Source organism: Haemorhous mexicanus, chromosome 5 (genome assembly GCF_027477595.1).
Source record: "Haemorhous mexicanus isolate bHaeMex1 chromosome 5, bHaeMex1.pri, whole genome shotgun sequence".
Classification (NCBI taxonomy): domain Eukaryota; kingdom Metazoa; phylum Chordata; class Aves; order Passeriformes; family Fringillidae; genus Haemorhous; species Haemorhous mexicanus.
This window is the reverse complement of record NC_082345.1, coordinates 8,555,185-8,568,854: the sequence shown is the minus strand read 5'-3', so window position 1 is coordinate 8,568,854 and position 13,670 is coordinate 8,555,185. Positions and strand designations below refer to the sequence as shown.

The 13,670-nt window shown below is 43.6% G+C and overlaps 1 protein-coding gene across 2 annotated transcripts; it reads right to left on the bottom strand.

Annotated features, from left to right (window-relative positions):
• Positions 1-893: 893 nt before the first annotated feature.
• On the bottom strand, positions 894-13,328 carry CREBL2 (cAMP responsive element binding protein like 2). Of its 2 annotated transcripts, none has more exons than XM_059845809.1 (4): positions 13,141-13,328; positions 4,672-4,869; positions 3,443-3,590; positions 894-2,817 (listed from the first exon to the last, which is right to left on the bottom strand). In XM_059845809.1, coding segments are annotated over exons 1-4 (363 nt in total). In that variant the 5' UTR covers positions 13,156-13,328; the 3' UTR covers positions 894-2,815. The 2 variants fall into 2 exon arrangements, with proteins under 2 accessions (XP_059701792.1, XP_059701791.1); XM_059845808.1 differs by having other exon boundaries at positions 894-2,731; positions 13,141-13,327.
• Between the last annotated feature and the right edge of the window lie 342 nt (positions 13,329-13,670).

The following is a 13,670-nucleotide window of genomic DNA, read 5'->3' as shown; positions in this document are numbered from 1 at the left end:
AACGAGAAATTCCCACTCTCCATTTCCTCCAGAAAAGAAACCTTTCTGCTGAAAGGCTTCCTGTTTGGTATCACAGCATGTGAAACAAATAGGGAAGAAAGCAATCAGGGTGTTTCTGGCAAGATCAGAGCTGGGTTTGTCACGTTACCAAGTGCTGGGCAGAGCTGTTCTGGTCACACATCACAACTCCTCTGTATGTTTTCTAAATCCCTGATTCTGAAAGACACTTAAGCATCTGCATAACATTTGAAACATGTGTCTAATTACAAGACATCGTTTACATCTGAAAGTGGACTGTGTAAGACTAATTCCAACCCAAAATAATCAATTACATTTCCAGTATGATCATGTTATAAAATCCAAACACAAGGTTGGCAGACTATAGTTCTGAACATTTGGCTTAGGGTTTTTCTACCTCCAGAAAATCCAGGGAAGTGAACAGGTAAGAATTCAACATCAACAAAAATCCCCAAGCTTATGGGTTGGTTTTATCACTATCTTTCAGGACAAACTGTAGCACAGACCTTCAGATACAGAGGGTGGATGGCGGGCATAGGAGTGGGCAGGATAGGACACAGACAACACAACATGAACTCTCACATCCTCCCCACCTCTACTTCAGTGTGACTTAACCTCTCTTAATAGTCTTGTGTGTCTGTGCAACATTTTTAGCAATTGCTGAGTGCCTGGTTGCAAGGTCTAGAGAATAATCCTAAAACCATATGTTAAAGTTCAAGATATAGGTGCTTAGAATGGAATTCTGAAAATAATTGTGCTGTACACTGAAATACAGTACTTGATTATCTTCAGTGCTTTCACCCCATCCTGAACTGACACAATGCTAAACAGACCCAAAGAGTTCAATAAAAAAAGGCAACACTCAGTCTAGCAAAGTCATTCATTATAATATTTATTCTATGAAACAATTATGAAAATATAAGATTAAAAAATGTTCCATGCATTTCATAAAATACAGAGAAAGACACAGTCATAAACAAAACAGAATAAGCAAGCCAAACACCCTCTGAAAATCCCAAGAGCTCCACTCTCCACATTGCATCATTTGAATACAAAAAGCATATCCAGGAGAAAGAGCAGTCTGAGGAAAGTGGCAGGTTATCTGTCAATAACTGGGATGAGTACATGTCTTGGTCATCAGCCCACAAGAGTTTTGCCATCCCCTTTCTTACTACAAAACCAAACTGATTCAACTTGCTTTCCTTGCTACCAGTTCCTGGCATTGTCTTTGGCTGGGAAACCAGGACAGCATAGCAGAACTCACATTAAGGTGCTGTCCAGAGAGGTACTAGGGCCCAAAATGTAGGAGCTATGGAAAGGTATTAGGGCACAGTGGATGAGAGGGAATGGCAGCTGTTCCCCTGCTGGAAGCAGGCTGCAGGGACATGCCTTGACTGTCTTCCCAGGAGCACAGCTTGTGGAAAATGCACCTGATGGAAGAAGGATGGGCAGAAGTGGTGCCCTAGGGTGACTTTATGATGCTTGTAGCCCCAGTTGTCTGTTCAGTTTATGCTGGATATTAAGTTCTGCACCTTTAAGACTGGTTCTGAGAGTGAGGGGCAGGAGAAGAAGAGCACAGCTTGTTTGCAGAGACTGTACTTGTTCCCCTGCATTGTCTCTCATGGACTGTGCTGTCTGCAGCATGGACAGCGGGACAGAGCTCTCCTTTGCCTTTAGTCAGCTTCTTTAGCTAGCTGAGGAAGAGAAGTTCCCCACATTGTGGCATTTCTTTTTCTTGGAACTCATTGGTCCTGCTCTGGGCTGAAAACCCAGAAAAACACCAGGAGCTCATGCCTGTAGCCCCCCGGGGCCCGGGATGGAGCATTTTCCAGCACAGGAGGAGAAGAGACTGAGCGAGCCTACCACACCCCATGAAAAGGACTTTCTGAATTTGCCATCTCTTCAGAGCAGCAAGAGGTTTTATTGTTTAATATTATTCATCTTTTTATGCTTGTGAATACTTTGCTTGTTAAATAAACAGACTTTTTCTACTTTTCTCCAAGGAAATATTTTCCTGAACCAGCTGGGGGAGGGGTCACTTGAATCTGCTCTCTAGAGGGACCCGTTTGGAAGTTTCCTCCCAAATTTGCTCTAAACCAGGACAAGCAGGAAATGTATCTAGCATCTCTTTAAGAATCCCAGTCAAAAAAAAGACATGCTGCATTAAAGATGGATGACAAGAGCAACACCTGCATTTAGGTTACAAATGACATTGCTATAAATCTTACTGAAACATTTTGATCCAGCTCCTTCTCCTCAACCTATAATACTGGGTTTGGCTTTAGCAAAGCTGTTAGGAGATCCTTCTCTTGGTTTTCTTTTACAGAACCTCCCACACTCCCACAACAGTCAACAACCACATAACCACCAAACACAAAGCCAGCCTAATTCTGGGCTCTGATATAAAAGCAGCCCCACTCTTGTGCTGGGAACACCCCAAAGCTGCCATTGCTGTATTTGGGGAGGGCAGTGTAGCGAAAGGAAGAACAAGGCTCCACTTACACCAACACCTGCTGCTCTAAAAGCCCCACCCACAAAGCTTTAGGAACACCATAATCAAAGAATTTCATGTGGGGAGGAGCAAAGAGAAGAGAACAGACTGGGATCCTTTCCCCGGCACCTGGGGATGCATCCACTCTTCAGAACAGCATTCTTCCTCCTGCCAGCTCCCAAGCCACCTCTGCTGCAGCGTGGAAGGTTCTGCATCAGCCTCCTGAGAATGATGCACAGGGGGGAAGATTGTTATGGTTGAAAAAGTGGTTTTCATGGTGATCCTTAAAAACGTAAAGTTAGAAACTCCTATTTTTAAAAAAAAAATCAGTGAAGTGTAATTTAGCCTGTAGCACAAACTATTACAAAATTAGATGTAAGATATAGAATTGCCCATGCCACATCTTAATTCTCTCCCTTTGCATATCAGGAATATGACTTTATATCCCATAGTCTTCTCACTTCCCAATTCCCAGAAGAAACCTATTCCATTCCCCGCACAAGCACAAAGGAGTCAGAAAGAAGACTCCATAGGAAATCCCAGGTCCAGCATTTCTCTTGAATTGCTTGCAGCTAGAATAATGTTTTCCTGGTAAAGTTTTTAAAGTTCAATTATGTTTAATGTGCTCCATTTAGCTTGCATTAAAAAAAACAGAAAATGCTGTAAGAAATTAAGGTCTTCACAGGTCTCCACAGGCTTTGGTGAAACACAGAGAGTCTTTTAAAATAATTGCCCAGCTTCCTCTATAGTGGAATTTCTGTGTTGCCCATGTAAACATTACACAGAGTCTTTGTACCACCCACTAAGCTCTTTGTTTCAATCAACTATTTCTGCCCAAAAGCACATCCTTATGTTTCTTCCCACACCACAGCCATACTCCTACACCACAAAAGATGTAACAAAACAGGAATTAATCACAGGCTAGATACTTACAGGGATTGCTGCTGTTCGCCTCTGTCTTTGCAGCCTTGGCAAGTTTGGTTGAGTTCTGCTGTGCTTTGCCTTGCTCCTCTCCAGTTAGCAGGGCTTTTATTTCCGAGGGGATTTTCCCTTGGTCCATGGCCATGCACCACTGCTTGTACTGAAATATGCAAACACATTAGGCCTTAGCAAACTGCCAGGATCACATTAGCAGACAAAACAGGGCTGTAATCTTTACCTTCCGCTATATTCATTTAAGGTCTGAACGTACTGAGCTGAAGCCTCTTACGAAACTGCAGAGCCCTAATGAGCTGAGCACGTGGCCATGGCTGCATACCTGGCCTCAGCAAAGCCTCTTTCAGTCAATAAACTGCTACTCAGAGGCAGCACTAGACAGAACAGTGTAATTATTAAACAACATGGAACACTCTGTGCAATTTCTTGCTGCTGGCATGAGAGAATACCGTTCCAGTTCATGTCCTATTAAAAACAAATATTTCACATGACTCTGGGGCTCATGGACTACTAAGAGGTCCTTTCCAATTGCGCAAGGCACAGTGGAAGCACATGTGCCTTATTCCTACTTCCCTCATCTTAAACCCTTCATTGCCAAACCCTGAGGCACATTAAAAAACTGTGGACAGTTGGCTGGCTTTTTACCTGATCCTAAACCTGCTGACTTGTAGTGATTAGCCCTGCTCATTCAGACAAACCTAAAGTCAGGTCAATGCAGTGTCCTCAGCATTGGTGACGTTTCAATGACACCACTGTGTCTGTATTTCCAGATGAAACATTCTCTTTGGTTAATGCTGCTTATTTGGCCAAGACCCCCATCTTACACATCCCAGAACCACCTACACAGAGAGCATGCTGCAAGAATCCACCTCCCCAACAGAGAAGCAATGGCACTCTGTGGATATATGCTTGCCCTTTGATATTTCAACACCTCTTCCCACAATCTACCTCTGTCAAAGGTTTTTCAAAACCAGACATTTCAAAGACAACAGACTCAAATGTAATGGTACTTCCTTTGCTTTCTTACAGTTCAGAACCAGCAGATAACTTGTGACATGAGTTTGTATTCTACACACCAAGGCACGGAAACAGCTGGATGCATCTGATGTTTTGATACCTCCTGGCCAGCCAAATGCCACTGTCAGTCACTGTGGTTCCAAGAACAAGTGTTCATGAGGACAGGTCCCAGATAATACTGAGGGTTAGGTTAAATGATAATTCCTCACCATTTCAAGCTCTTCTCTGAGAGCACAGATGGCTCGCTCTCTGCTTGAAACCAGCTCTTCCAGGTACTGGTACCTCAGCTTCTTCCTGGCTCTGCACTCTCTTGCACTCTGACGACTTCTTTCAAGTTTTGCCTTCAAGTCTATTTTGGCTGGTTTACGACCCCGTTTGCCTGGTTTCTTTACCTTGCCTCCAACCACCTGGAAAGGAAGGGCACAGTAAAGATCCTGTTCTGCAAAGGTAATGCTGGAACCATGTGACAGTAACTACTAGGAGTCTCAAGTACAAAATCTTGCATACCCATCCAGAAGCAACAGAGGAAATAAGAATGCTGAGCTCTGAAGTTTTCATGACTCTCTCCAGTTGCTCTATTTCTCTCTCATACTGGGGAGCCCAGAACTGAACACACTACTTCAGGTATCTATGAGGGTATCTGGTTATTGAGGAGGCATAATCAGCTTGTAGTGAAATTGCTTTCATATCACCAACAGCCCCTGCTCCAGCAGGTCTGGAAATACTATATTATAGAGATTAACACTTCAATTTAGAAACAAATAAATTTGTTTCTATCAATATAATGCAAAACTTAGTTTTGCTGCAGTCAACAGTTCCAGCCTACTCTAAATTCAGAATTATTCACTAGTGACCTGAGCTTCCTTGGGCTAGATTTCTTTCAAAGGAATCTTAAGGAATTTTACTAAACAGGGAACTCAGTCACACCAAGTCCTATCTCTGTTGCCTCTGCTCCAGCAGTACATCACCACTCTGGCCATATTCACCTTCAAAACATTACTCCACAGCCTGGTGAGTCTCCTCACACCTCCTCACACCACCTGTGCTGAACTCTCCCTGTTCCTAATATAGATCCCCCTTGCAGAAATGTAACTCTCTAGTTTCTTGACCTATGGAATGCAGGTTTTACAATCACTTTCCCCTCTTCTTTGTAGCTCCTTTTTTATGGGTCTGAGAGCTTCTCCTGCTACCAATAAAAATTTAAGATAATAAAAAATTTAAAAAAACAACCCAGTTTACTCCATGTCTCCCCACTCAAATATTTTATTCTTAACATGGGGGCATGGCACAAGAAAATCTTAAATATGGTCTGAAGATTAGTTCACTGGTCATTGGGCAGTATCACCCAGTAAACATTACATCAGCCACACACCCCAGCTCCCTCTGAAGTGAGAATTTCTCTTTATTTGCATTCTGACCACACTGTTTGACTGGAGAGGGTGTGGAGAAATACACCTAGCACACACACCTGCATACAAGAATTTCACTGCTGCCTTAGTATTTCACCATTCTGCACACAGACAGACTTTTTCTAATAGACAGTGTTTAAAATATCAAAGTTCATAATTTTTAAAAAAACACTTTTACTGTGAAAAGCTACAAAACAAGTAATTTTTAACATTCAAAGAAGTCACTTGTTCTGCAAACTTAGCAAGCTGCAATAAAAACAATAACATAGTGAAGTGATGTGCCAGAATGAAGAAGGGAAAAAAGGATTATACAATTGAGCCTATTCTTTCTTTGGAAAGTGAGTCAACAATCACATGCCAACATAATCCTACCCTCTCTGTATTGTCCCTCCTGATTTATTCAGGGGTAGCTGCTTACCATAAGCAAATGAAAGAACAGAAAGTACTTAATGGACTTCTATGATAATGAAAAAACACAATACATTCAGAAGAGCAAAGGAAAAAAAAATTAAGCTCTTTTACACTTGAACTGCTGAATACAGTTTAAATAATTCTTTACTTCATCAAGGTGCTCCCCTTGAGATTTTCTAGTTCAAAAAATCTAATGTAGTTCAAAGTAAGATAAAACTAACCAGATGTGGCCAAGGCAGGGGGCAGGAGCTCTAAGGAAGGGAAAGTGACTGCCCCCTTTCAGGCATGACAAGGTGTGTCCTGTCATGGAAACACTCTCCTGGCTGTGGATGTTGTGATCCACATGCCCAGCTCAGCAGAAGGTGGAACTACACAGAATCTTCCCAGGTGGGGCTGTAGGCACTCACAATTTGCTCTCTATTATTACTTGCACTTGGAAGATTGATGGATATTACATTATACACACTACAGCCAAAGTACTTCAGTTCTCAAAGACTTTTAGCACCTGAGGCTTTTTCTGTGTTAATGCAAGGTATTTCAAAGTAAATCTTTGCATTCAAGAGCTAGATAAGGTCTTGTAGAGACATACACTGCAGCTCTCTTAAAAAGCCCTGGCCACTCTGGGTTCTGACCCTCTAGAACTAGAGTGAGCTGCCACTCAAGGCTGGGGCTCCAGCACACGCCACACTGCTGTGTGAACGAAAAAGTACCCGAGTCCTTATCCTGCACAGGAGCACTGACAGCCATGCCCTCCCCCCAAAGCCTCAGGTGTGTGAATGGTTTCCACCACACCATTTCTCATAATCAGCAAGTAAAGATTGCTTAGCACATGGCAAATGCATCCTGGATCCACCATTATCTGTAAATTGCCTTCCCTTTGGTCACTCCAGAGAGCTTTCTACAGATAGGTGTGCCAACTGCTCTCCCTACAAGATATTTTACCACTGCAGCAGCCCTGCACACAAGCTGCCTTAGGGCAGGAAAAAGGCTTGTACTTCTTCAACCATTCAACCATGGTTACCTGCCAGCGCTCTAACCACCAGGACTATGGAGATAATGAAAAGCTTCCTTCCCTTTTGACTCTAAGCACTAACACCCTAACAATCTGCCTTCACACCATCCCCAAAGACTCATACTGTCTTCATGGCTCTGGAGTTCACACAACTACACATCACCCTGCAAAGGCAGCAATGGTAAGCAACTTAATTAAATCCTGCATCCTCACCAGTTCTTCCTCACCAATATTTAGTAGCTCCTGCTGTAACCTTAAACAACCCAGCTGGGGAAAAAAGGCCTGAGAAATCCTTTGCCCCCATACAGCATTACCATATCTCCCTGGCTTCTAGTCCTCTTTGCCTGCTCAGTTGCTATGCTGATGTGACAGAAAGAAGACAAAGCAGAAGTGAGAGTTGATGTTGAACATGGCAACAGAACAAGCCAACATTTTTTTGTCCCTTTGTATTTCTCTGCAGTTTACAAAGAGTTGTGATCTATTAGCATTCAGCAGTTGAGATTTGGGGTTTTTTCAGGGAGTCATATGCAATCAAGACTCAGAACAACACTAATCATAAAAATTTTCATAGAAATATTAATAAAGGCATGCATTAGTTAGGGATCTGACCAAGCTCCCATTTCAGTTCACTCAGACTTCAGAAAATAGAAGAACATAACTTTTTTCTCAGGCACATGGTGTGATTCTTGGGGTGTCCCGCACAGGGCAGGAGTTGGATACGATGATCCCAATTGGTCCCTTCCAACTCAGCCTATTCTGTGACTCCACAATTTCCTTTTAATACCCCACTTAGATCACAACCTCATTCTTGCCTCCCATCAGTGCTCAGGCACAAAGTTATTTGACCTGGAATTGGAAACAGCTGCAATTACTTGACCTGATATAGAAAATTCCTCAGACTTCTGGATTTTTTTTATTAGAAGCATGCAGTAGATCTCTCCAAAATCCTTGCAGAATGCACAGCAGAGAGGACCTCCACAGAAGGGGATCCACACACAATACAGCTACACTGTATCAGCTCCTCACTCACAACCCAGAGGAGCTGAGCCCCTCAGATAGCAGACTGGGGTAGAGTTGGCCGCATTTTTAAGTTTGAATCAATTTAGCAAATTAAAGCAACAGTAGCCCAGGCACTGCTCAGCACCACTGACCAGCAATGCCGATCACACTGACCAGGTCAGCATCTCCCACAAGCTCTGAGTTCATTTACCAATAAACAAGCAGCTCCATCAACCAGTACTTGAGATCAATCTTAGGCAGACTCTGCATTGCATTGGCAGCTGAAGGTATAGGTCTGCAGAACTTAATGCAGCATGGAACTGGTGATCATCTACACAATTTATATAAAACTATTAAAATTATTAGAAAGAAATAAAACCTAAGGGCTGTGTTACAGTAGAGGGGTGAAGAATCTATTCCCACTTGCAAACATTTTTACAAAATCAGAAAGCAAATGAAGCCAGTCACAAGTCTCCTAACAAAGATGAAGTTTTCTGATCTTCCAATTCAAAGCATACCACTCACAGTAGCAGTACAAAACCCAGCTAGAGAGCATGCTTGTTATTCCTCCATTTCATGACATTTTATCTGCCCAACACAATTCTCTGACTTTCACTGGCAGACAAAATGCATCTGATAATGATCCAAAAATGTAAGATACTATTTAGTGAGCAAACAGAATCTAAGTCTTAAGCAGATGTGTCAACAGAAATTAATCCTGAAACTCTCACCATACAAAGTGCTTCATGTCTTAAGAATGCCATGTTCAGCACAGAGGCATAAAGAATACTGTCTTTCTTTGCTGCAAGATCTGTTTTAAAAAAGCATGAGCTAGGGATAAATGTCAAGTTTTCATAAAGTGTTGTGCAGGCACTCAGATGGGTAAGTGCTAAAGCTCAGAGCAGCAGTCACTCAGATGCCACCTTGCCACTCCACGGGTGACAGCCCTGCTCTTCCCAAGGAAGGACTTACAGCCTCACACAGGAATTATGTCCACCACTGTGCCCTACACATTCTCTCAGCTCACACTGGCAGAAAGCAGGCACTTTTCTAAACCTATCTCAATTAGAACTCAGGCTCAGGGAGAGTTAGCTAACTCTTATTATGTGTATCCTCCCAGCCAACTGTAGCAATGAAATAAAACTGATCTAGCTGGTTTAGAGACTTTAATCTCCTCCATTTTAATGGCTCTTTGCAAATAGGAGCAGATGTGTCATCTGAGCAATGCTGAGCAGGAGCTTCTTAAAACATTTAATGATTTGAAATTGCTCCTATCAAACTATAACCAAAGCTGTTAAGGTTTTATATTTCCAAGCAAGCAGTAATGAGAATGCTTTATGTCTGGATATTGTAATAAATGGATAGTGGGATGTTAGTTCTCACGGATGTTGAATGCATGTTATAAGGATGAAAGAAGTTTTGCTAAGACCTGGTTTTATATATATATATATATATAATGTTGAAAGTTGATCTGCAGCCATTGGGAAGGTTGAAGCACAAAGGACTGCACACTCGAAGAGGTGGGAGATAGGAGGAGCTGGGTCAGAGGAGTAACAGATGTACAAGTGTGGGGAGGGCTGGCTTACCAACAGCATGTGTAGGGTTGTTAGGGGTGTGGGTGGTGTGCCTCTGGCTGCAGCTAAGCACCCAGCACTGTCCCTTTCTCCTTATTCAGCCCCTTGTTATGATTCAATAAAACTTCTAAAATTCTAAAACATGAGGCATCCTTTCCCACAGACATGATCCTGGCTGGAAGACTTCTCCAGCACACTGAGAACCTGCACACTCTGAAAAAGCCCTGAAGGATGAAAACATAGCAGCCCACTTCCTTAGCAACTGAGGTCATCTCCACAGTAGCTCTGTCCCTGCTGTGGCATTCAGAGCATTACCCAGAGCTGACTCCAGGACTGCCTGGGAGACCTCTCTCTCCCTGATCCCCATCAGCCCCAGCAGTGAGGGTCAGAGGCTACAAGACAGCTCATGGCCAAAGACCCCCAAGCTCTGTATCTGAAACACAAGACTTCACACCTGGCTTGCTCCCACACTCCCTCCAAGGGACACCTGCATCCCCATAATTATGACTCAGGACCACACAGGACTGAGTATTTGATGTCTCACAGCCAGGCTGTGTGGAAAGCAGCCCAGCTCCTTGGGTGTAGCCCTCTGCTGAGAGCCTTCCCCTGCTGGAACACCATGTGTTCCCTCAGAAAGGAAAGCTGCATGAACACCAGAGCAAGAAATCAACATTTGCTGGATCCACAAATATAGTAATACAATGTCTTTTCTGTGCCAGACAAGAATATTTATAATAAAAGACAGCAACCCCGACCTTTTCTGGTGGTGGTCTGGTTTCTGTTTGCTTGTTTTTAACTTCACTGGAATAACAAAAGTGACGTTACAACTTTTGTTTCTCATTTCTGGCCATAAACTGAAAAGTCAATTACCAAAATAAGTCTTGTCAGTGTCCCCTATAAAAAACCCTGTAGTTAATACAAAAGATTGCAGTTAGCTGTATAAAACTGTATTTTAATGTTGACTAACAAGAGTTATCAAGTTCTTATCCTAGTCCCTATTCTCTGCTTCCCAAGGCAGATAAAAAATACAGATTCTATGTAGTCTTGCAAACTAACCAAGAAATTTCACCTATAAAGACTGAAACCACCATAACAGAGCTTCTCCTTCCTCCCCTGTCCAAAGACTTCAGAGATGCACAGTTGATGTTTTAACATGAATTAACTGCAAGTAACAGCTACATCACTAAATTCTTTCCCTTCCACACCCAATAGCTCAAATCACAGCGAGAATTGAAGCCAGTACCTGAACAACCCTTAGGTTAAAAGCAGTTCTATAGCAGAAAAGGAGGTCGTATTTTGGGTGGGGGTTCTTTGGGGTTGTTTGTTTGTTTGTTTGGGGTTTTTTTGTTTGGGGAGGTTGGGGATTTTTTGTTTGTTTTGGGTTTTTTTTTCTGTGTGTGTGTGAATATTTTAAGAACATCCTTCTGAAATGAAACATGAAATTTTTCTAGATCTGATGTTAAGATATTGTGCCTCTCCCTTTATTTCTTGCTATTTCCTTCCAATTTTGAGGAATGTGTTGACAAGAACCATTCTTCTAATGCCCTCTTAAACCAGACAAGGCTAAATTAAAGTGCACTATGAATTAGGGAAAACTTTGCAGCCTGCAAGCTCAGTTCTAAATTCTTTGTGTCAGTTAGAAGAAGGCAAACACTGAACTTGGCTGCAGGCAATTACAGAATGGTCACAACACTACCAACACAATTTAGCTGGTTGAGTTTTTGCAGGGGAAGTCCTTTCACAGGCCAACCCCCTCAGCAAGGAGGGAAGCATGACTCAGTGGAATTTTTAGGAGATTTCAAGGACATGCTGACTCCAGTGTAATCACAGTGGCCATAAAAGGAGGTATAAATAGTGCTTGCCTCATCCTGACACAGCAACCTGCAATGAAAAGAGCCCTCCTAAGGGAAATGGCATCTCTTGAACAGAGTCACCAAACCCTCAAGGTGACCTGCAGCCTCATCAACAATCAAAATTGTACTTGGGAGTGAAGATAGCAAGAAGAGTGAATATTTCACTCTGTTGTTTTTTCTTATTCAACTCAACATCAATTTAAAAAAGAAAAAAAAAAAGACCAAAGATTTGACTTACTGACTGGGTAAATAGATTTATTTCATTTAGTAAGTGTGTCAAAAAATGTTTCAGGAAAAAAAAAAAAGGCATACTATCATGACTCCACATGACACAATGGCAGACCAAAAATTATTTTTAAATGAAAATTTGGAAGTTGGGTAATACAAAGAGCCTAAGTCAGACAGAGAAGAACACAAAAAGAAATAAAAATCTGATAATGCTCATGAATTATAAACACCTCCAGAACTAAATCTTCCATATCTTCTAAACTACTGCCCAAATTACACAAACATTCATGCAGAGTTGTGAGACATCAGTGATGCAGATTTGCCCCAACCACCTTCACAGCTTTCAGACAAGGCCTTAATAAAATAAAATAGTATACATGTTAAAAGAGCAGATAACCATAAACCCTTCACAGCCTTACAACCCATTCTGTGGATTGTGGACTGCCAAATTACTGATCGCTTTTAAATTTCTTTATTCCATAAGAAATCATATGAAGCATTTTCCCCCTCTTTGAATTATAGCAGATCTTCATAGGCTGTGTAATTTTGTTCCAGTAAAATTCCAGTGGTCTCCAGCACGACCCCCAGGCTAAGCCACAACCAGCACTCCAGGGAGCTGAAACACCCAGCCTCAGCTAAGAGCCTGAGATGCCCTGCGCTGCAGTGAGCAGACCTGACCGCTGTCCCTGCAGGCCCTGCTTTAGGGGCACCCTAAGCAGGAGGGTGGAGGAAGCAGGAGGAGGATCCGTTCCTTGGGCACCGTCTCACGTTCGGCTCTGCTCAGCTGGAACCCCACACCATCAGGGATGCCACTGTGCTGATCTCATGAGATTCTCCCAATGATGGAAGAATCCAAGTTCCAGCACCCAGTACAAGGCTGCAACCCACGCTGCTGCCGTCGTACCTCACCATTGGTGCTATTTACCTAATCAATCCAGGCTGCTTTTGGGAGCATGAGCCACTGCACCCCACCACTGGTGGTATGCAGCCTTTGGCCCATGCCTGGAGGTTCAAGGAAACGCCAGAAGCAGCACCGAAGCGCTGCAAGCAAGAACTAAGGGGGCAACCCTTCCTTCCTATCAGCTGCGGCAAGCAGAGCTCGTCAAGAGCAGATTTCAGAAGGCTCCCTGCACCAAGAGCCTCAACGGCTGCCCTCGGCTCCAGCTCCCGGGCGGGCCCCGCAGGCCCTTACCTTGCTGTCATCCATGTGTGCCGCCAGCCCCGATCCACCTCGCCGCAGCCCCTGCTCGAGGAGCAGGCGGAGCTGACCGCCCGCCTGCAGCCCCGGCAGACACCGGCGCTCACAGAGCCTCAGGGCCGCCCGCGACCGCCACCATCGCCCGCCGCCATGTTTGTTTACAGATGAGGGGAGCGGCAGCGCCGGCAGAGCGGTGCACGCTGGGAAATGTAGTCTTGTTCGACCCTGTCGCTATTGGCCGCCGCCCTAACAAGGACGGAAAAAACTACAACTACCAGCAGGTCGAGCGGAGGAGCGGCTCGGCGATTGGATCTCGCCTCGCCGACCAGGAGAACTACATTTCCCAGGAGGCTCCAGGCGCTCTCCCGCCTCACCCCGCAACAACTGAATTTGTTGTTTTGTTCGTGGGTTTTGCATTTGTTTGTTTGTTAGTTTGTGTTTTCTCTGTCTCTCACACCATTCCACGGCTGTTCTACAGCAACCGCAATGGCTCCGGAAAGATGACCATGAGCTGGTGGGGCCAG

What these genes read in the sequence shown, in the direction of transcription:
- CREBL2 (XM_059845809.1), bottom strand. An exon ending in TCAGAGAAGAGCTTGAAATG is followed by an intron (nt 3,591 to 4,671) that starts GTGAGGAATTAT and finishes TGCATATTTCAG; the next exon opens with TACAAGCAGTGGTGCATGGC.